The 22,713-nt window shown below is 65.4% G+C and overlaps 1 protein-coding gene and 2 long non-coding RNA genes across 3 annotated transcripts; 1 reads left to right on the top strand and 2 right to left on the bottom strand.

The window, feature by feature from the left end:
- PLEKHA6 (pleckstrin homology domain containing A6) lies at nt 1-21,949 on the bottom strand. Its single transcript, XM_064398861.1, is given in 27 exon segments — nt 1-981; nt 1,223-1,344; nt 2,682-2,824; nt 3,304-3,437; nt 3,569-3,733; nt 3,842-4,021; nt 4,636-4,724; nt 4,820-4,946; nt 6,644-6,790; nt 7,287-7,426; nt 7,509-7,620; nt 8,147-8,242; nt 8,503-8,652; nt 9,353-9,433; nt 9,700-9,768; nt 11,223-11,303; nt 13,326-13,379; nt 14,021-14,107; nt 14,696-15,185; nt 15,929-16,044; nt 16,046-16,430; nt 17,273-17,388; nt 20,316-20,416; nt 20,759-20,831; nt 20,913-21,017; nt 21,111-21,225; nt 21,869-21,949. Coding segments are annotated over 25 exon segments (3,456 nt in total). The 5' UTR covers nt 21,213-21,225; nt 21,869-21,949; the 3' UTR covers nt 1-981; nt 1,223-1,231.
- On the top strand, nt 10,622-11,264 carry LOC135286005 (uncharacterized). Its single transcript, XR_010350581.1, has 3 exons — nt 10,622-10,753; nt 10,914-11,108; nt 11,149-11,264. It is a non-coding gene; the product is annotated as an uncharacterized LOC135286005 (long non-coding RNA).
- LOC135286004 (uncharacterized) lies at nt 18,943-20,309 on the bottom strand. The gene is made up of 3 exons (XR_010350580.1): nt 20,129-20,309; nt 19,778-19,837; nt 18,943-19,654 (listed from the first exon to the last, which is right to left on the bottom strand). It is a non-coding gene; the product is annotated as an uncharacterized LOC135286004 (long non-coding RNA).
- Nucleotides 21,950-22,713: the final 764 nt, after the last annotated feature.

The raw sequence follows: 22,713 nt of genomic DNA, 5'->3' as shown, positions 1-22,713 counted from the left end.
CTCCCTCCGCTGGTGACACAGACGGGTTCCAAAACCAGGGTCAGGGCTCAGGGAGGGGAAATGGTGCCCGAGGAGCCGGGGGGCACATCCGGGTCTGCTGGGAGGTGGCAGCACCATCCGCGGTGGGGACAGGCGGGTCCCCACCCCAAGAGCCCCTTCACAGGCCTTGGGGGCCGTCCCAGGAGTGCTGCGCTCGCCACTGGGCTGGTGGCCACTGTCACAGCTGTGTCCTGGTGGCCACTGCCACAGCTGTCTGGGTGTGTCCCTGTGGCTGCTGTCATGGCTGTCCTGGTGGCCATTGTCACAGCTGTCCAGGTGTGTCCTGGTGGCCACTGTCACAGCTGTGTCCTTGTAGCCACTGTCACAGCTGTCGTGGTGGCCACTGTCACAGCTGTCCTGGTGGCCACTGTCATGGCTGTCCTGGTGGCCGTTGTCACAGCTTTATCCTGGTGGCCACTGTCATGGCTGTCCTGGTGGCCGTTGTCACAGCTTTATCCTGGTGGCCACTGTCATGGCTGCCCTGGTGGCCGCTGTCACAGCTGACTGGGTGTGTCTTGGTGGCCACTGTCACAGCTGTGTCCTGGTGGCCACTGTCACAGGTGTGTCCTGGTGGCCACTGTCACAGCTGTCGTGGTGGCCACTGTCATGGCTGTCTGAGTGTGCCCTGGTGGCCGCTGTCACAGCTTTATCCTGGTGGCCACTGTCCCAGCTGTCCCTGTGGCCACAGTCCCGGCTGTCCGGGTGTGTCCCGGTGGCCGCTGACAGCCCTGGGGGCTCCTTGGGGACAACCGCGGCCCCCGCCCGCCTCCTCGGGACAGGGCTCCCGGGGGTGCCGCCTGTCCCGCTGCTGTCGCCGCCGGAGGGAGGGAAGGGGGTCCGGGAGAGCCGAGGACGGTGGCGAGAGGTCCGGTGTCACCTCAGGAGGGGACTAAAACGTGGCCCCGTGGAACTTGACGGCGCCGGCAGCAGCCAGGGCTTGAGCTGGGGAGGGGGGACAGGACAGGACGGGGGGGCTGAGCCGGGGGGCTCCACCCCGCACCCACCCCCCGGGGGACACGCGGCTCCGAGGAGCGGGGGGAGGCTGGGACCCCCCGGGTTTCATGCTGGGCCCCCCCATTTCCCCCCTCGGCTTTTTGGGGGGGACGCTCGGTCCATGGAGGAGCCGGGGCTGACGTGGCAGCGCGGGGATGGGGGGATGACGTCAGAGAGAAGAGGTGCTTACGTCACAGGCTCACACCCGCATGAGGTGGCTGCCGTCGGCCCGGGGCGGCTCGGACGAGAGGGGGTTGGTCGGTGGAGTCGGGGAGGCTGGGGAGGTGGGAGGGCTGGGGGTGGCACACTGAGCTGGAAACGAGAACGGGACAGGCTGAGGACACCGGACAGCGGGGGGACAGCGGGGGGACAGCGGGGAGGGGACAGAGCCGAGGGGACAGCGGGGAGGGGACAGCGGGGAGGGGACAGAGAGGGGGGACAGCGGGGCGGGGACAGAGCCGAGGGGACAGCGGGGAGGGGACAGAGAGGAGGGGACAGCGGGGAGGGGACAGAGAGGGGGGACAGAGCGGAGGGGACAGCGGGGAGGGGACAGCGGGGAGGGGACAGAGAGGGGGGACAGAGCGGAGGGGACAGCGGGGAGGGGACAGCGGGGAGGGGACAGAGAGGGGGGACAGAGCGGAGGGGACAGCGGGGAGGGGACAGAGCCGAGGGGACAGAGCCGAGGGGACAGCGGGGAGGGGACAGAGAGGGGGGGACAGAGCCGAGGGGACAGGGGGGAGGGGACAGCGGGGAGGGGACAGAGCAGAGGGGACAGAGCGGAGGGGACAGCGAGGAGGGCAGGGGCAGGGAGGAAAGAGAAAGGAAAGGGGGGAAGCAAGCGCGGGTTGGGCAGAATCACAGCTGGCAGGGCAGAGCCACAGCTGGGCAGGACAAACAGCCACAGCTGGCAGAGCAGAGTCACAGCTGGCAGGACAAGCAGCCGCAGCTGTCAGGGCAGCCACAGCTGGCAGGACAAGCAGCCACAGCTGGCAGAGCAGAGTCACAGCTGGCAGAGCAGAGAGCCATGGCTGGCAGGACAAACAGCCACAGCTGGCAGGAAGGACAGAGAGTGACAGCTGGGCACAGCACGCACACGTGAGCTCCCGGCAGGGCTCCTCATGGACAAGGCATGGTGTGGCACCGTGGGCACTCGGGCACAGTGTGGCACCGCGGTCAGCCACGTGCAGGATGTCACCATGCTCACTGGGCACAGCGTGCCACCACAATCCCCCCGCCCCCAGCATGAAGCGCCACCATGCACAGCCACAAGGTGCCAGCCCGTGCCACCTCAGTCCCTCTGGCACGGGGTGACACCACAATTCCCCGGCCTTGGGGTGACACCACAATTCCCTGGGCTTGGGGTGACACCACAACCTCCCTGCGTGCGGTGCCACCGTGCTTGCCCAGCCATCTCACGCCACCTCATGCCACCCAGGCAGGCACTCCCACCCTCGTGCTGAAGCTGTGCCCAGCTGCTCCCCCCGGGATCTCAGGAGCTGTTGGCATCCCCTGTGCCCCTGTCCCAAGGCTGACCCCTCTGCTGCCCACTCTGCTGCCACATCCACACCTGCCCTCACGCCCCTGCCCTCCTGGCACCTCGCTGTGCCAGGGTCCTGCAGGGTCTGACCCTCCAGGCCCCCGTGGCTCACCCGAGAGCATCCGGCCGCGCCGCGAGGCCTCGGCAGCCAGGGCACAGGAGATCTCGATCCTCTTCTCCTGCTCCTGCAGCTGCACCTCGGGGTCCTGGGGGGCGTCCACCTCCCCCTCGCCCAGGGGGATGACGTTCTGCAGGCTGGGAACGGCACCCGGGGTCAGCACCCCGCCAGGACCCCCAAAACGGGATGGGAGAGGGGCGGCAGGGTCCCCTGGGATGGGAGGGGAAGGGGGGCAGGTGGGTGGGTGGTCTTGGAATGGCCAGGGAAGGGATGGAGATGGGTGCTCAGTGCCCTCAGGGTGCCCAGGGAAGCGGTGCAGGTTGCAGGTGGGTGGTCAGTTCTGCTCAGGATGCCCAGGGAAGGGGTTCAGTGGGTGGTCAGTGCCCTCAGTGCCCAGGGAAGGGATGGAGATGGGTGGTCAGTTCTGTCCAGGATGGCCAGAGAAGGGATGGAGGCAGATGGTCAGTTCTGCTCAGGATGCCCAGGGAAGGGGTGCAGGTCATAGGTGGGTGGTCAGAGCCCCTCAGGGTGCCCAGGGAAGTGGTGCAGGTCACAGGTTGGTCAGTGCCCCTCAGGATGACCCCTGGCACAGCCAGCGTGGGCACTGCAGCCTCACCTGGACTTGGCAATGAGAGTCTTGATCCTTTCCACCTTCTTCTGCTTCTCCTTCATCTCCTCGGGGCTGAGGGGCGACTCGGGCTCCAGCTCCACGTAGCGCTCGGGGATCAGGACTTTGTCCGGCGTGGACAGCTGGGGACAGCGGCACGACCTCAGGGGGTGCCTGTGCTGGACTTTGGGGACCCCAGCCCGCACTGCTCACCCCCAACCCTGCCCGGACACGGCTCCGGGCTGCTGCCACCCCGGGGACACGCCGCGCTCACCTCCTTGCTGATGTCCACGTCGTAGTGCTGCGGCTCCAGCTCCATCTTGCGCAGCCGGGCGATCTCCTCCTGCGGCGTCTCGTACACCCTGCCGGGCTCGTCGGAGCGCAGCGCGGCCTCCAGGTCCGAGATGTCCACCTCGTGGATGCTGCGGTGTCGCCGCACCTGCGGGGGGACCGCGTCGCGCTCAGCGTCCCCCAGGGGGCGGCGCCTTGTCGCCGGTGCCACCCCGCGGTGTCGCCGCCGCTCCCTGGGCCGGGCTCAGGGACTCACCACCTTGTAGGAGGAGGGGGTTTTGGTGCCGGGGGGGTCGGGCTGGGGCCCGGGGAGCTGCAGGCTGCGCCGCTTCTCCTTCATGGAGCCGCTCTGGTGCCGCTTCATGCGGTCCATCTGCTCCTCCACGCTCATCTTCACCTTGGTCTCGGCGGCGAACGCGGCGCTCTTGGGTCTCTCCTGGGGACCAGCCCAGCCTCACGGTCACCCGCGGGTGGCCGGTGACATCCTCCCAGTGCCACCCCCCTCTGCCGTGAGCCGCTGGGATGTGTGTGACTCCCGGGGTGTCACTCCCGGAATGCCACTCCCGGAATGCCACTCCCGGTATGCCACTCCAGGGATGTCACTCCCGGGATGTCGCTCCCGGGATGTCACTCTGGGACGTCACTCCCGGAATGCCACTCCCGGAATGCCACTCCCGGTATGCCACTCCAGGGATGTCACTCCCGGGATGTCACTCCCGGGGTGTCGCTCCCGGGGTGTCACTCCCGGGGATGTCATTCCCAGGGTGTCACTCCCCAGCAGCGGGCAAGGTGCTGAATTCACCCTGGGGGTCTCCAGGAGGTGCATGGTGACACACGGAGCCACACTCCTGTCCCCAGGCTGCAGCGGAGCCCCGCTGGGCTCCCCCAGCCCCCCCCAGCTGAGCCCCCGGCCACCCTGGGCTCCCCCAGCCGAGCCCCCAGACCCCCTGGGCTCCCCCAGCCCCCCAGCCGAGCCCCCAGACCCCCTGGGCTCCCCCAGCCCCCCAGCCGAGCCCCCAGACCCCCTGGGCTCCCCCAGCCCGGCCGTACCCGGGAGCCCAGCCCGTTGGCCAGCCCGTTCCTCCTGGGCACCGCCTCCTCCTCCGCCGGAGATTTGGTCCTGGGGGGGACGATTCCCACTGCGGGGACACCACGACAGCGGGATGAGCCTCAGTGACCCGGGGCAGGGTCCCGGTGCCACCCCGGGGTGCTGGCGGGGTCCCCAGTGCCGTACCCTTGTTTGTCGCCGCCTGTTTGTCGCCGTCGTGCTCCGGCCGGCCCTGCGGGAGCGCCTCGGGAGCGGGGCCGGGGCCGCTGGGCCGGGGCGGCTCCTTCAGGCTGGGCTCCGAGCCGGGCTTGGGCTGTGCGGGGGGAGAGGTCCCCGTGAGCCCCGGCCCGGCCTTGGGACACGCTGTGCACGGGGACACGCTCTGCACGGGGACACGCTCTGCTTGGGGACACGCTCTGTCTGGGGACATGCTCTGCTTGGGGACACGCTCTGCTTGGGGACACGCTCTGCCCGGGGACACGCTCTGCCCGGGGACACGCTGTGCACGGGGACACGCTGTGCACGGGGACACGCTCTGCTTGGGAACAACCACTGCTCTGGGGGTGACAGACCAGGGGACACACAGGGGACACCTGCTGCTCTTGGGGTGACAGGCAAGGGACACATGGACAGGGACACCCACTGCTTGTGGGGTGACAGATCAGGGACACACGGACAGGGGACACCTGCTGCTCTTGGGGTGACAGGCAGGGGACACGCAGGGGACACCCGCTGGTCTTGGGATCAGGGACACACGGACAGGGGACACCTGCTGCTCTTGGGGTGACAAACAGACCAGGGACATGCAGACAGGTGGCACCTGCTGCTCTTGGGGTGACAGATCAGGGACACACAGGGGACACCCGCTGCTCGTGGGGTGACAGATCAGGGACAGATGGACAGGGACACCCACTGCTTGTGGGGTGACAGGCAAGGGACACACAGGGGACACCCGCTGCTCTTGGGATGACAGATCAGAGACACGCAGGGAACACCCGCTGCTCACAGAGGACATATCAGGGACACACAGACAGGGGACAGCCACTGCTCTTGGGATGACACACAAGGGACACACGGAGAGGGGACACCCGCTGCTCTGAGGGGCACAGACAGACCATGGTCACACTCCACGGACACACGGACAGCAGCCAGGTGGGAGCAGAGCCCCCCAGAATTGCGGGCAGAGGGGCTGGGGGGGCTCTGCTCCTGTCCCTGCTCTGTCCCCTCCTGTCGGGGTGGGCACCCAGCGCTGTGCCCACAGTGAGGGACAGGGTGACAATCCCTGCACGGCCGCCAGGAGCTGGGGACAGGGACAGCCTGGCTCCGTGCTGGGCTCCCATGGGGTCACACAGGGGCACGAGGGCCAGCAAAGGGACAGTTCTGGGGTCCTCCCCCCCGGCATCCCACGAGAACTGCTGGGGTGACAGGGGGGTGTGACAACAGGCCAGCAGCCCCGTGTGTCCCCCAAAATTCACCCTGACACCCTGGATGACACAGCCACCTCTGTGCCACCGGCGCTGGCACCGTGCCCCTCCCCAGCTCGGCACAGCCGCTGCTTTCCCACGGTCACACGTCCCCACCCCTGGCCGTGGGGACGCTCCTGTCACCTGTGTCCCCACACACGGCCGAGGTGCCACCAGGAATTCCCCAATCCAGCTTTGCCACATGGACACGGAAGGACAGTGACAGAGGCAGAGCAAAGCAGAGGGGACAGCCGGGGACAACCTCCCCAGGAGGAGGACGAGGAGGGGACAATCCCTGTCCTGACCGTGGCCACCTGCTGGGGACAGCAGGGGTGTGGCAGGGCAGGATGAAGAGCTGTCCCTGCACCAGGTGCCACCTCCACACTGTCCCCACACCAGGTGCCACCTCCGAACTCTCCCTACACCAAGTGCCACCTCCACGCTGTCCCTGTGCATCCAGGGCTGGCAGCTCCAGCTCCTGCCTCACCCCAGCGCCTTCCGTGCCACGAGGAGGAGGAGGAGGAGGAGGAGGAGGAAGGCTCGGTACCTGTCCCCGCCTGGCCTCTCCGCGCTGCCAGGAGGGGGAGGCGGGGTGCGGCCGGAGGCGGCTCTCGCTGGGCAGCGGGGGCACGGCCGGAGGAGGCTCCAGGGGCACGTAGGACTTGGGGAGGGGAGGCCGAGGCGGGCCCGGTTCCTGGGGCGGGCAGAGCGCCGGGCGGGAGAGCAGAGAAGGAAGAGAAGAGTTAGAACAGACAGACAGACACACGGCGGGAGCGTCCTGGAGGAAGGGAGGGATGGAGGAGAGGGAGTGACTCCGGGGTGCCACATCCTGCTGCTCGTGCCCAGGCTCGGGGCTGTGCCAGTGAAGGGTTCTTGGCAGCTCTGCGGGCACTGGTGTCACCTCTGTGCAGCCAGGAGGGGTCGGGGAGTCCCCAAATTGTGCCCTAAATTAATATGCTGTGCGTGAAGTGGTGCCAGCCTGGGCTGAGGGCACTCAGAGCAGCTGTGGTGGCACCAGGAGCTGCTCCTGCCCCTCCAGACACACAGCCCTGCAAGGACCACGCACCCCAAAGTCACCAGGGGACACCAGCGCCCATCCATGTCACCAGGCAGAGCCGGGAGGGCGGGCAGCTGTGCCCAGCAGCCTGCCACCCCCCTGGTGACACAGAGGGGACCCCAGGGTCACTGACCTCGCCGGGGCCGGGCTTGGTGGGCGATCCCTGGGAGCCGGAGATGAGGGAGAAGGGGCTCAGGGGGCTGGTGAGGCTGGCAGAGCTCAGCGGGCTGGCAGGGCTGTTGGAGCTGTACGTGCCCGAGGGGCCCAGGGCCACTGCGGAGGAACGAGATAATTAAAGATAATTAAAGATAATAACGAGGGTTTTCACCCTGCCCAGCAGGGACAGCCCCCTCACCTCTGTGCTTGGCCGTGTCGGTGCCTCGGGAGGGGTTGTTCTTCCTCAGCCCCTCCATCACGTCCTGGATGCGCCAGATCTCCCTCTGGATCTGCCGGTTCAGCAGCTCGTTCTGGACAGGCAGAGGCAGAGCTCAGAGGGGTCCCGGGGGCACCGGTGCCAACCCCAAACCCGGCAGGGCCTGGCCCCAAACCCAGCCACGGGAGCTGACCCTGGCCACATCCAGGGTTTGTTTTATCCTGCTGGAATCCCTGGATCTGCTCCCCAGAAGCCACCAGAGCTGTGGGGACCCTGGGCTGTCCCCCTCGATGGCACCCAGGTGGGCAAAGCTGGATGTGAGGGATGGGCATGGAGAGCCCAGGGGTGGGGACAGGGGGATCTCATCTCCGTGGGGACACCAGGGGTGGCAGGGGGGTGTGGGTGTAAAGGTTAAAGGTGGCAGGGGACACTCTCACCTGGGTGTAAAGGTTAAAGATGACAGAGACACACACACCTGGGTGTCCAGGTTAAAGATGACAGAGACACACACATCTGGGTGTCCAGGTTAAAGGTGACAGGGGACACTCTGACCTGGCTGTCCAGGTTCAGGGGACACTCACACCTGGCTGTCCAGATTTGGGGTGACAGGGGACACTCACCTGGATGTCCAGGTTGAGCTGCTCCCAGAGGTCATCGTGCAGGGTGGACACCTCGCTCTCCAGGCTCTCGTACTCGGCCGTGCTGTTTGCCAGGGCCTGAGGGGACAGCGGGGGGATCAGGGGGGTCTCTGGCACCCAGCACAGCCCCCCGAGCTGGGGAGGGGGTGCCAGCAGAGGGGACAAGCTCTGAGGTGCCCAGGGCACAGCAGAGGTGGCATCTGGGGGGTGCCTAATTCGCTTTGTCCCAGTGAAGGACTTTGGCCCCCAGGCAGCCAAGGGGAATTCCCTGCTCGTTTCCCAGCCAGGAAGGGACAGAAGGGACAGAAGGGACAGAAGGGACCTGAATCCCGGGTTACCGTGCTGGCCTGGGACAGCTCCACGCGGATGTTGATGAGCTGGTTCTGCAGCGATTCCTTCTTGTGCAGCAGCTTCTCGGGGTAGGCGGGCTGGCTCCCGAACATCTCCAGCTCCTGGTGCGTGCCCATCAGGGCGCTCTCCAGGCTCTCCTGCGGGGACAGACGGAGCCACGAGGTGCTGGCTGCCCAACAGGACACCAGGAGTCTCCCCCAGCTCAGAAATGTCCCCAGGCTGTGGCTGCCACACCCCTGGAAGGGCCCAAAGCCAGGTGGGAGACCTGGGATAGCAAATCGGGGGTGGAACGGGAGGTTGTGATGTCCCTGCAAGCCAGGGGGGACAGGGGACCTGCTCACCTGGCTCAGGGGGGGCAGGGGACACTGTGACCTGGTTCAGGGGGGGCAGGGGACACTGTGACCTGGTTCAGGGGTGGCAGGGTGTGGACACACAGTTGGCTCTCCAGGTTAAAGGTGACACACACACCTGAATGTCCAGGTTCAGGGTGACAGGTGACACTCACCTGGGTGTCCAGGTTAAGGGTGACAAGGGACAGACACCTGGATGTCCAGGTTTAGGGTGACAGAGGACACTCTCACCTGGTTCAGGGGTGGCAGGGGACACTCTGACCTGGATGTCCAGGTTAAGGGTGACAGGTGACACACACACCTGGATGTCCAGGTTAGGGTGTGGCAGGGGACACTCACACCTGGGTGTCCAGGTTAAAGGTGACAGGGGACATTCTCACCTGGATGTCCAGGTTCAACCCAAACCCTCCCGTGGTGACGTCACTTCCTCACCCCGCAGGTGCCACCCCCAGGTCCCCATGTGGCCACCCGAGGTGCCACCAGGTACCTTCTCAGCCCGCAGCTGCTGCACCAGCCGCTCCTGCTCCCGCAGCACCTTGTTCTGCTCGCAGAGCTTCCCCAGCAGCTTCTGCGCCGGGGCAAGAGAGAGGGGGAGAGGATGAGGAGGGTGAGAATCCCACTGGGATGCAGCCAGGACTGATGGGATTTACGGGATTTATGGCTCTGGGGGGAGGGGTTCCAAACTCCTGCTGTCATTGCAGGGGCTTTGAGGTGACACGGGACAAACTGGGAGATGGGGCAGGACCGAAACTCGGGAAGATTCCCCCCTGAGGGGCACAGAGCGACCGGCTGCGGGGACAGGGGACACACAGCGGGGACAGGACGGGCTCTTACATCGGTGTCCTGCTCGCTGATCTTGTAGGGCTGCAGGGTGTCCCTGTAGGGCTCCGGGAACGGCGTCACCTGCAAGGGGAGCGCGGGGTGAGCGCGGCTCTCCGCGCCTCGCCCGGGAAGGGGAGGCAGCCCCCAGCCCCCTCTGCCCTCCCTGCGAGCCGGGCAGAGGAGCCATGGATGCTCGGGAGCCGCTGGGATGAAGGCACGACCTCTCCCTGCCCATTCCCAGCGGGAAGGATGCGGGGAAAAGCTCGGGAGAGCCCCGTGAATCACGAACCGCCACCATTCCAGCGGCGGGGAAAACAAAGGCAGCGCGATTGAGCTGCAATTCCACCTCGGCGGAGTGGGAGCACCCACAAAGCAGCAGCAGGGCCTGTTTGCCCCCGCCCGGCTCCTCCGTGAGTCATTTTCCTTTCCTGGAAATCTCAATTACTAATGGGACCTTCGGCAATTAGCTGCCTGGCGGAGCCGGAGATGAAAGGCAGCAGATAGGCAGGAGGGGATGTTGTTGCTAGAAAGCAGAGAGGGCGCTTTGGAGCCACGGAAAGCTCCGGGGGGATGCAAATGGATCCGGAGCTGGGAAGTGCCCGCGGGGCCGGAGGCAGAGCGGGGCGGGTGGGGATGAGGAGCCCCCGGGCAGGGAGCCCGGCCAGCCGCGGGAGCATCCCGCAGCTCCCGAGCCACCCCCAGCGCATCCCTGCCGGCAGCAGAGGCAAACAGGCGCCGTTTTTGTTGGAAAATCCCATCCAGGAAGCGCCCAGGGCAGCACAACCCGGGGTGGGTGGCACCGGGGGGGCTCAAGCCATGTGACACCGCGGGGATGTCGCAGCGCTGGGGACAGAAGGAGCCTCCGGGGAGCGGGAGAGGCCGTTCCCTGGCCCTGCTTCAGGAATTATTCCGCTGGTTTAAGAGCTGCATCCCTGCCACCCCACAGCTTCTCCTTGAGAAACAAGGACGAGCCAAGCCCTGCGTGTCCGGGGTCCGCGGGACAGCTCCGTCCCCAGGAATCCCCGAGACAGATCCGAGAGTCCCCGGGGCTGGCTCTGTCCCCAAGGTCCTCAGGGCTGGCTCTGTCCCCGAGAGTCCCTGGGACAGCTCCGTCCCCAAGACTTCCCGGGGCATCTCTGTCCCCAAAAGTCCCCAGGACAGCTCTGTCCCCAAGAATCCCCAGGGCATCTCTGTCCCCAAAAGTCCCCAGGACAGCTCCGTCCGAGAGTCCCCAGGGGTGGCTCTGTCCCCCAGGGCACCCCGGGGGCAGCTCCGTGCCCACCTCGCGCTGCCAGCACGAGGATTTGCCGGCTTGGAATGGCTCATGGATGGATTAGCAAAGCCTGGGATGGAGCAGCGCCTCCCCCGGGAGCGAGAGCGGGATGTGCCGGATGCCGCCGAGCGGGTGGCGATGGCAGCAGGTGACCCCGGGCGGCAGCAGGTGACCCCGGGCGGCAGCAGGTGACCCCGGGCGGCGCGGGGGTGGCACGGCCGCCAGGCACGAGCCATGCGGGGCCCGGTGGCCGGAGCCTTACTTGCATGTAGAGCTGGGCCCTAGGGGAGGAGGTCTCCACCATCCTGTTCACCATAGTGATGAGGGTCTCGCTCTCGCTCATCTGCGGCACACAGGGAAGGAAAGGGCAGCGTCAGCGGGGACACGCCTGTGCCAGCGGTGACCCCTCCAGGAGCCCTCAGGACGCAAAGTGCCACCCCCTGGGATGGCCCAGGGGCTCCGGATGTGGCCCGGCGCTGCTGTTGCTCCTTTTTTTGGGGGAAAACATGGATAAAACAGAGCCGGATGGCACAGACGGACACGAGCTCGGACAGGGACGGCAGCGGCGTGGCCTGGCACACAGACGGACACACGGACAGGCCCTGGCACTGCCCCGCGGCTCCGTGCCCAGCCGGGGCTGGCCCTGGGTGCTGGGGAGGTGACCGACACTGGGGTTGGGGACAGCGGCGTCCCCTTTTCCAGGTGGCACCGGGAATGGCACATCCCTGCTGCCGGGCACGGTCTGTGCCACTCCACGGGGACACGACTGTCCCCAAGAAGTGGTGGCCGAGCTCCCTGGGTGACAGGTGACAAAGCCACTCAAGTCACCAGCACTGCAGCTCCACCCAGCAGGACACTCCAGGGAAGACCCCAGCCGAAATCCCAAAGGTGACAACGCTTTGTCACCACAGCGGGGCCCAAACCCTGCTGGGGCTGCAGCGGGCGAGGGAGCAGAGAGCAAACAGAGCAGGAGGAGCTTGCAAAGAGGCCCCTGACAGCGTCACTCCGAATTAACCTCTCCAGAGGCCGCTGCCAGAGCAGCAGGAGGAGGAGGAGGAGATGCCAAACCTTTTTAGGCAGCGTTTTAAAGAGCCTGCGGCGCTGCGAGGAGCTTTTATTGCAGTGGGAAATCCTGGCCCCAATCCAAGACGGACACAGATCCCGGCCACGGGAGATTCGCAGCCAAACGGGGTCGGGATTGTGCTGGGAGCAGCTCCCTCCGTGCCAGCCTGAGGCTTTGGGCACTGCCTGGATGCGGCACTGGAGTTCTCCCAGCTGGATCCCCCTCCCCACGCTCCTGTGATGGAGTCAGTGCAGATTTCCTTTAAAAATTGCTGGTAGAATCAGGGTTTTCCTCCAAAAACGCCACACAAAATCATGGTTTTCCTTCCAGGGTTTTCCCGCAAAAAAGCCCTGGTAAAATCAGGGGTTTCCTCCAAAAACCACTGGCAAAATTAAGGTTTTCCTCCAAAAACACTGTCAATATTAATGTTTCCTCCAAAAACTACTGGCAAAAATAAGGTTTTCCTCCAAAAACCACTGGCAAATCCAGGATTTTCCTCCAAAATCCCTAGCAAAATCACAGTTTTCCTCCAAGGTTTTCCTCCAAAAACCACTGGCAAAATCAAGATTTTCCTCAATAAACCCCATTCAAAATCAAGGTTTTCTCAAAAAATTCCATTCAAAATTAAGGTTTTACTCCAAAACCACTGGCAAAACCAAGATTTTCCTCAATAAACCTCATTCAAAATCAAGGTTTTCCTCAATACACCCCATTCAAAACCAAGGTTTTCCTCCAAAACCCTGGCAAAATCAAGATTTTCCTCCAAAAACCTCTCCAGAACCACCTGAGCTCTGCTGGATTTTGGTGCCCACCTGCACCAAACCTTTCACCCCCGAGGGGCCACCACATCACCACGGCCCCAGTCCCCACATGTCACCTGCCACCCCTGGCACGGGGGACACCCCGGGCAAAGCGTGCCAGCCCTGGGGACAGCACGGCCCCGCTGGCACCGTGCGGGTGCCCAGCACCAACCTGGGGCGTTCCAGAGCTGCTGCACCCCCTGAGCTCCGGGACAACCCCCAGAAATGCCGGAACGTGCCCCAAAACCCCCAAAAAACAACTCAGAGGCACTGCCAGAGGTTGGGGGGCGACTTTTCTGCCGGGCGATGAGCGGCCCTGCGGATGCAGAGGATGGAAGAAGCCAAACCAAAAATAAAAAAAAAAGACAACTGGTGCTGCTGGGATGCTGCTGGGATGCCAGGAGGGGTGAGGATGGATGGCAGCAGGGCACGGGGACACGGGGCACACGGCAGGGGACGAGAAGCAGCCGGTGAGGTGAGGCTGGCAGCCAGCTCCGCCTACCTGCTGGTCCAAATATTCTAGGTTTCTTTGCAACTGAAGGTCTAAAAGTTCATCCTACCAGGAGCCAGCAGGCAAGAAACGAGCAGCAAAACACATAAAAGAAGAAGCAAAGCAGTTAGGGGGGAGCCTGTGGAATGGCCCCCGGGCCGGGAATGCTGCTGGGAATGGGAATGTGCCCCGTGGAACCTTGGGCAGCTGATTTATTTCTTATTTCTCTTTTTATTTCTAGGGCGACCCTGCCTCCGGCTGCGGGGATGGATGGGCGGCATGGGCGGGCTGAGGTGAAATTCAGGCTTCTCCCTCCTCGGGCGGTCCCGTCCCAGGGTTTTGGGATCTGCGGGGACCTCCCGGTGTCACCCCCCAGCTCCGGGAGGGGACACGAGGCAGGAGAACGAAGCAGCTGTGGCCAGATGTGAGGAAGCAGAGCGGGGTTTGGGGAGGGCTGGACTCAGCCAGGGACCACCCTGGGGGTCCGAGGGTGTCCCGTTCCTACAGAGGGGCCTTCCCACGTGGATTCCTTCGGGAATGGCCAGGAGGGAGCGGAGCCACCGAGGAAAGGCCCAGCTCTGCCCCTGGAGTGCACCAGCTCCTCCTTGGCCACCTGAGTGAGGACCCCCAGCCTGCCCCACGTCCCCGGGGTGGGCTCTGTGCCCCCTGTCACAGGGTCACCCCCCCAGGGGACAGCAGGTACGTACCATTTTGTCGTGGATGGTGGGGGACGCCGGGAAGTGGTAGGGGTACACCCCGGGCGGGACGGGCCGCCGGTCACCCAGGTAATCGTACTGCGGAGAGAGGGGACCCCACCCCAAAATCAGGGACACGCGACAGGGGGAGAGAGCACAAGGGACAGGGGAATCAGTGCTCCCTGCTTGGGAGCACATCTTGGGCTCCCAAATTTTTCCTCCAAAAAGTATTGGCAAATCCAGGGTTTTCCTCTAAAACCCCCTGGCAAAATCGGGGTTTTACTCCAAAAGCCATGGGCAAAATCTTGGTTTTCCTCTAAATACTCCACATCATTTCCTCTAAAAACCACCACATCCCATAGATCCCATCCCATGGGTCCCAACTTATGCATCACATCCCACAGATCCTATGCCATGCCATCCCATCCCATCCCATCCCATCCCATCCCATCCCATTCCATGGATCCCATCCCATGGATCCCATCCCACAAATCCCATCCCACAAATCCCATCCCACGGATCCCATCCCATCCAACAAACACAACCAGGGACCCTTAGCAGGACATCAACAAGGCTCCCATCCCCCCTGTTCCACAAGCCGCGGCCTTGGCGTCACTTTGGCCGGGCCGCGCACACAGAGGGGACACGGCCGGGACACATCCACACCCCGGCCCCGCAGGTGCCCACCTTGGGCGAGCTGATGGACCTGCGCATCACGAAGCTGGCGGGCTCGGCGTAGATCTCGTCCCCGCGGGGCGGCAGCCGCTCGAAGCGGGCGCTGGGCGAGCGCACGGGCGAGTAAACCCTGGCGCGGCCGTAGGAGCCCTGGCTGGGCGAGCGCGGCACCGAGCGCGAGCGCGGCTGCAGCGACATCCTCCGCAGCGAGCCCGAGGCCGCGTCCACCTCGTCCAGGTAGCTCGGCGGCCTGGCGGGCGCCGGCAGCCACAGCGGCACGTCCTGGCGGCCGAAGGCGGGGTGGAAGGGACCCCCGTTGCGGAAGGAGTGGCGCTTGTCCTCCAGCGCCCACGGGGGGCTGACGCGGTCGAAGGCGGGCATGGAGCAGATGCTGTCGGGGCGCACGCCCGGCGGGTAGTACTGGTACTCCTCGGGGTACTGCGGCGAGTAGGGCGAGTAATAATCGGGCACCCGGCGGGATACGGGGTAGAACCTGCTGGGGCTGGAGAGGGGGAGAGAGAGGTGAGAGCCGGGTTGGTGGTGGGCAAGGACAGCCCGAGAGGAGGTGGCTTGGAGAGCGGGAATGCTGGATGGGTGGAATTCCTCCTGCCAGGGGTTCCGTGCTTGTGGAATTCCTGCCAGGAGCTTCCCCTCATGGAATTCCTCCTGCCAGGGGTTCCATGGGAGCTTCTCCTCAAGGAATTCCTCCTTCCAGGGGCTCTGTGGGATCCTTCCCTCAAGGAATTCCTCCCTAGGATCTCGTGGTGGTCTCCTCTCCTCGCATCCCTCCTGCAGCGACACTGAGGTGGCTTTCTGTCCTGGCATTCCTCCTCCCAGGGACTCCATGGGGTCTTCCCCTTATGGAATTCCACCTCTCTGGGATCTCGTGGTGGCCTCCTCTCCTCTCCTCATCTCCCTTGTGCAGGGACACTGAGGTGGCTTCCTGTCCTGGCATCCCTCATCCCAGAGATCCCCTGGTGGCTCCCTGTCCTTGTATCCCTCCTCCAACGGATCCTGTGATGGCTCCCCCATCCTGGCCTCCCTCCTCCCAGGGATGCCCCTCTACAACCCACCCCTTTCTGGGATGCCCCACACCCAGCTCCGAGCTGGCACGGCGAGAGAAAGAAAAAACGCGAGAAAAACGAGATTTCTGACCCCCAGGAGGCCACAAACCAGACAAGAAGATGCAGCACACTCCCAAAGGGACCAACCCCGGAGCCAAGGACCACCCTGGCGCACCCTCACCTGCGCAGCTCCTCGGCGGGCGCGGTGGCGCGGCGCGAGTTCACCCACTGCTGCAGCTGCGTCATGGAGCTCTTGCGCTGGGCCACCTTCTCGGGGTGGGACCGGGGGGGCGACGCCGCGGCGCTGGGCCCCGCTCTCGCCGTCCCCCGCCGGGGGGAAGGCGGTGCTGCCGGGCCGGCTGGGCGAGGGGTACGGCCACCCGTTGGGCTGCGCCGGCCGCTCGGCGCTCGCCGGCGCCCGCGGCCCCTCGGGGTAGGGGCTGCCCGGCTCCGAGGGCGGCTCCTGCCCGCCCAGGCCGTTGGCTTTGGCCAGAGGCTCCTTCTTGCCGTCCGCCCGCTCCGACGGCTTGCGCTCCATCTTCTCCGAGCCGCGGCCGTCGCCCTCGCCGCGGGTCCTGGCGTCGGGCTCGGCCTTGGCGTGCTCGCGGTGCGCGGCGTTGCAGTGCTGGTGGTGGTGGTGGTGTTTGCTGGGGGGGATGTTCTCCGAGTCCGGCTTCTCGTGCCTGGGGGTGCCCAGACACCACAGGGGGGTCAGCAAGGCCTGGCAGTGCCCCTGGGGTGGCCGGTGGTTCCCTGTCCCTCCCTCAGCCTTGCGGGGTCACTGTTTCCCTAGGTCTCTTCTCCAGAGTGTTTCCTACACCCTAAATTGTCCCCAGGCATGGAGGGCACCGTGTCCCCAGGAGGGACAGGCAGTGCAGTGGCACTGGGCACTGACCTCTGGGTCAAAGGGTGAGTGGCAATGCCCTGTCCCTCTCTGAGCCTTCTGGGGTCACCACTCCCCCAGCTCCCTTCTCTGGAATGTCCCTTACACCTCTAACGTACCCAGGAGTGGAGCAAGGACAGCACCGTGTCCCAGATGTCCCCAGGCATGGAGGGCACCGTGTCCCCAGGAGTGCCTGGCAGTGGCACTGGGCAAGGACAGCAGCGTGTCCCCAGGAGGGCTGGCAGTGGCACTGGGCAAGGACAGCAGCGTGTCCCCAGAAGGGTGGGCAGTGTGGTGGCACTGAACAAGGACAGCACCATGTCCTCAGGAGGCCTGGCAGTGCGGTGGCACTGGGCAAGGACAGTAGCGTGTCCCCAGGAGGGCTGGGCAGTGGACTAGGACAGGCCATGTCCCCAGACGGGCTGGCAGGGCTGTGGCACTGGACAAGGACAGGCCATGTCCCCAGGAGGGCTGGCAGGGCTGTGGCACTGGACAAGGACAGGCCATGTCCCCAGGCGGGCTGGCAGGGCGGTGGCACTGGGCAAGGACAGCAGCGTGTCCCCAGGAGGGCAGGGCAGTGCGGTGGCACTGGGCAAGGACAGGCCATGTCCCCAGGAGGGCTGGCAGGGCGGTGGCACTCACCTCTGGCTGGGCGGGATCTGCACACGGGCGGCCTCGCCCATGGCCTGGATCCAGGCCTCCTGCTCCTCCGTGTTCTCGGCGCTGAAGAAGTAGGTGCGGATGCCGGCGTGCTCGGCCTGGGGAGACAGCGACTGCCCGTTACCCGCCGGCAGCTGCTCCACCCGGCACACCGTCACCTGTGGGGGCACACAACGGGGAGGGGGACACAGCCAGGGTCAGAGCTCCCCTTCCATCCTCACCGCATCCCGCTGCCCCCGGGGCTGCCAGCAGCGCTGCGTCCCCTCCGTGTGCGGGGGAAAGCTCTGCAGGCTCCTCATTGTGGGGTTTTATCCCCCTCGGAGTCACTCCCGGGGGTTTTTTGGGTCCAGCCCCCACCCTGAGAGGAGCAGCCCCCCGGTATTGGGGTGGCAAAGGGGCCCAGCAGGAGCGGCAGCGCCCGAGCAGCACCGTCCATGCAGGGGGAGGGGGAAGGTGGTTTCTCGGCCCAGGAAGTATTTTGGGAGGAAAAGGGTCGGTTTTGATCCAAGGTGTTGGTGCCTGTTCTCCGCCCAGAACGTGCTGGAAGGAGCCTTTATTTGAGGGGTTTTTTGAAGGTTCCACCTTCCCCCTGTGGAATGGGATGGGGGAAAGCGAGGAGGAAGAGAAGGGAGGAAGCAGAGTTCTCCTTCTGAAAGAATTTCAATGGTTCAATCTCTTAAAAAAAAAAAAAAATTAACTAAAACAGAAAAACGAGGTTTGATTAAAGCCCTCCCTTGAGTTGCCATCCTCCCCAGAGCATGCAGCCACCGTGCCCAGCTGGGGTCACCTCCTGAGCCCCCCATGCAGTTCTGGAAGCTCTGCAGGCAGGGGAGGAGGGGAAATGGAAGGATCCATCCCCGGGATCAGCGGGATCAGCGGGAGCAGGGCGAGCCCGGGGTCCCTCAGCCTCTGCATGCACCACGAACACGAGAAGGTGGAACACTACCTAGGTGGTGGTGGCTGGGTGCTGGCGTGGTGGTGGCACCAAGAAACCCCTCCTGTCCTGGCATCCTCGCCCGCCGAAGGAGGAGGAGGAGGAGGAGGAGGAAACACAGACACGGGGTCAGTGGGAGTGGGCTGGGAACCCCTCTGCCCTTCCCTGGACAAAACTGTTCTCCCAAATCCTGAAGCTGCAGAGCTTGGGGTGTGGGCAGCAGCTTTGAGAGGTTTTCCCTCGGTGCCAGGGAACAGGGATTTCACAGAATCATGGAGTTATTGAGGCTGGAGAATCCCTGTGGGATCATCGAGTCCAGGCTGTGCCCGATCCCCACCCTGAGCACTCAGTGCCACCTCCAGGGATGGGCACTCCAAACCCCCCTGGGCAGCCCCTTCCAGCCCTTTCCAGGAGGAAATTCCTGCTGATGTCCACCCTGAGCCTCCCCAGCCCAGCCTGAGGCCGTTCCCTCTCCTCCTGTCCCTGTTCCCTGGGACGAGATCCCAAATCCCCCCCGGCTGTCCCCTCCTGGCAGGGAGTTGTGCAGAGCCACAAATTCCCCCTGAGCCTCCTTTGCTCCAGGCTGAGCCCCTTCCCAGCTCCCTCAGGACTCTCCAAACCCTTCCCGGCTCCCTCAGGACTCTCCAAACCCTTCCCAGCCCCCTCAGGACTCTCCAAACCCTTCCCAGCTCCCTCAGGACTCCCCAAACCCGACTCCCCAAACCCTTCCCAGCCCCCTCAGGACTCTCCAAACCCTTCCCAGCTCCCTCAGGACTCTCCAAACCCTTCCCAGCTCCCTCAGAACTCTCCAGACCCTTCCCAGCTCCCTCAGGACTCTCCAAACCCTTCCCAGCTCCCTCAGGACTCCCCAGGCCCTTCCCTGGACACCCCCAGGTCACAGAAGGTGACACCAGCGTGGGCACGGGCACAGGGCAGACCCCATGCCATCCCTCCCCTCTAAACCCCGCCCAGCTGAGCCAAAACTCATGTTTAAGGTGGGGCAGCTCCACAAATCCCTCCCCTAGACTGGGAAAACTCGGGAGTGCCCTGTGGGGAGCCCAGCCCCGGCTCTGGACACGGGGAGGGCACGCTGGAGTCCCCGAGGCAGTGTCACAGTGACCCATGACCGTGAGCAGCCGGGCTGGGGACGGTGCCCGGCGATGCCAAAGGTGCCCAGCGGTGCCAAAAAGCGCCAGGGAAGCTCAGAGCCTGCCAGGGATGAATGTGGGGCAGCAGCAGCTGCCACCACCACTCCTGTTCCCCTCTCCAGCCCCAGAGCGGGCGCTGGTGGCAGCTCCCCCCCGGCTGGTGACACCTGCCAGGCAAGCGGCTCAAACGGGGCCGGAACTGGGGACAGCGGCCGTGGAGAGGGGAAGGCAGGGCAGGGAGAGGGGTGGCAGCACCCAGCAGGGCCCTGGGGGGGTGGGGACCTTGGGGACACTGCTGTGCCCCACATCCCACCCACAGCAAGGCCCTGCAGAGCAGGTGGGGACCTTGGGGACACTGCTGTGCCCCACATCCCACCCACGGCAGGGCCCTGGGGGGGTGGGGACCTTGGGGACACTGCTGTGCCCCACATCCCACCCACGGCAGGGCCCTGAGGGGGTGGGGACCTTGGGGACACTGCTGTGCCTCAGATCCAACCCTCGGCAGGGCCCTGAGGGGGTGGGGACCTTGGGGACACTGCTGTGCCCCACATCCCACCCACGGCAAGGCCCTGCAGAGCAGGTGGGGACCTTGGGGACACCGCTGTGCCTCAGATCCAACCCACGGCAGGGCCCTGAGGGGGTGGGGACCTTGGGGACACTGCTGTGCCTCAGATCCAACCCTCGGCAGGGCCCTGAGGGGGTGGGGACCTTGGGGACACTGCTGTGCCTCAGACCCCACCCTGAGGGGGTGGGGACCTTGGGGACACCGCTGTGCCTCAGATCCAACCCATGGCGGTGACCCCAGCGTGCTCCATGCCCCGCCACCAAGAAAGCCATGAGAGCAGCGGGGACCCTGCCAGGCATCACCAGTGCCATCCCAGTGCCATCCCAGTGCCACGCCAGTGCCACGCCGTGCCCTGCCAGCCCCGGCAGGGCCACTGACCTTGAACGTGTGCTTCCTGCTGATGTTGTCCGAGGGCTGCACGGCGGCCACGCGGAAGCTGAGCAGGGGGATGCTGCCCAGGATGTTCTCCTCCTTCTCGTCTGGGGGGGGTGAATCCGGGGGTTACACCCACGGAAGGACCCCCGGTGCAGCCCCCCACCCAACGCCCCGGCTCCGTCCCACCTGTGGGATCGGCTCCCCGCCTGTTGCTGCTCCCGCAGCTGTGCCAGGCTCGCAAACATCCTCCTCAATTATTGATGCGAGCCCGGGAGCTGCCGGGGGAGGCGGGGAAAAACTCGGGATTAACCCCTGGGCGCGGCAAACACCGGGATAAAACAGGGTGGAGCGCGGAAAGAGCCGGGGACTTTGTGCCGGTGGCCCTGGGGACAGGCTGGGGGTGGCCGGGGGCCCGGGGGTGGCCGGGGGCCCGGGGGTGGCCGCACCTTTGTAGTAGAAGAGGCAGCGATCCACCAGCACGAACCAGCGCTTGTTCCACTGCTTCACCCCCGAGCTGGCCTGCGGGAGAGGGGTGCTCAGAGCGCTCCGGGGGCTCCCGGGGGCTCTGCGGGGCCGGGAGGGGTGGCACGGGGGGGGTACCTGCTTGTAGAGCCAGCCGCTCTTGGTGACGGCGGCGTTGGGGTTCCTCTTCATGGAGTTGGAGCGCTTCCCGAAGGCGATGCCCTTGCGGGATGAGCGCGGAGCCTGCGCGGGGCGGGAGGAGATGCTCAGACTCAGACTCCCTGAGTCCCCTGTCCGGGCTGGTGACAGCCGTGTCACACCGCCCCGGGCACTCACCCGGCCTCCGGGGCGCTCCGGGGGCACCTCGGCCACCATGGCGTGGTTGGGGGGCTCGCTGGGGACGGTGGCCGGCCGCTTGCTGCCCGCCTTGCTGGACATGTCCGAGCTGTGTCTGCGACACGGGAGAGGGGAGTCAGCGGGTCTGGGCTGCTGCACCCCGCGGGGGTCATCCCACAGCGCTCCCAACCCTCCTTGGCTGCCCCAGTGTTCCCAGCCCAGCTCCCCCAGTATTCCCAGCCCACCCTGGCTCCCCCAGCCCACCAAGGCTCCCCCAGTGTTCCCAGCCCTCCCCAGCTCCCTCAGTCCAGCCCTCCCCAGCTCCCCCAGTATTCCCAACCCTCCCAGGCTCCCCCAGTATTCCCAGCCCACCCTGGCTCCCCCAGCATTCCCAACCGTCCCTGGCTCTCCCAGCCCATCCTGGCCCCCCCCAGCCCAGCCCTCCCCAGCTCCCCCAGTATTCCCAGCCCTCCCCAGCTCCCCCAGCCCACTCTGGTTCCCCCAGTGTTCCCAGCCCAGCCCAGTTCCTCCAGTATTCCCAGCCCACCCTGGGTCTCCCATCCCAGCCCTCCCTGGCTCCCCCTGTCCAGCCCATCCCAGCCCTCCCCAGCTCCCCCAGCCCATCCTGATTCCCCCAGTGTTCCCATCCCAGCCCACCCTGATTCCCCCAGTGTTCCCAGCCCAGCCCACCCTGATTCCCCCAGTGTTCCCAGCCCTCCCCGGCCCCTCCAGCCCAAGGGCACTGGGAGCAGACCTACTTTGGCAAGTCAAGCCTCGAGGTGTCCTCGGGGAGCTGTCCCGTCACTGGGTGCAGGAAGGTGTTCCGCCTTTCATTGTGGCTGTGGGGACAGCCATGGGGTGGGTGTTAGGAGTCCCCATGTCCCCCCACAAAGTCCCCCGTGTCCCTCACAGGGTCTCTTGTCACCCACGGAGTCCCTTTGGTGCCACGTTTGCTGCTCTGTTGGTTCCAGCTGGGGTTGGCACCGGGGCTGGCATCCCTGCCCTGCCCTGAGCACACTGCTAATCCCAGATTTGGGATCCTTCACGGCATCATGGAATCGTTTAGGTCAGAAAGGTGTCCAGGATCACCGAGCCCAGCCATTAACCCAGCACCAAACGTGTCCCCAAGTGCCACATCCACTGCGTGGGACACCCCCAGGGGTGGCAAGCAGAGCCCGAGCCCCCCTGGCTGCCCCTCCTGCCAGGGAGAGCCAGAAATGCCCCCTGAGCCTCCTCTTCTCCAGGCTGAGCCCCTTCCCAGCTCCCTCGGCCACTCCAGCCCTTCCCTGGGCTCTCATGGGTTCATTCAGGTGCCAAAATCAGGGCAGTGGTGGCCGAGCCGCCCCCTGCCGCTGTCACCTCCCAGCTGCCACCACGGGCCACCGTCACAAGCCGCTGCAGCAGCAGCCACGGCCCATCCAGGCTGTGCCCGCAGCGATGTCCCCAATGTCACCTCCCCCCCTGCTGCTCTCAGAGCCATTTCCAGAGCACCTCAAAGCTTTGAGTGGGGTCACCTGGGCACGGGGCTGGGCCCCAAAAACCACCCAGGACCCCCCAGACCCCAAACACCACCCCAGGACCCCCCAGACCCCAAAAACCACCC

This window comes from Passer domesticus, chromosome 25 (assembly GCF_036417665.1).
Source record: "Passer domesticus isolate bPasDom1 chromosome 25, bPasDom1.hap1, whole genome shotgun sequence".
In the NCBI taxonomy this organism is placed as follows: domain Eukaryota; kingdom Metazoa; phylum Chordata; class Aves; order Passeriformes; family Passeridae; genus Passer; species Passer domesticus.
Note: the sequence above shows the minus strand (reverse complement) of the source record. Positions and strands in the feature narration are given on the sequence as shown.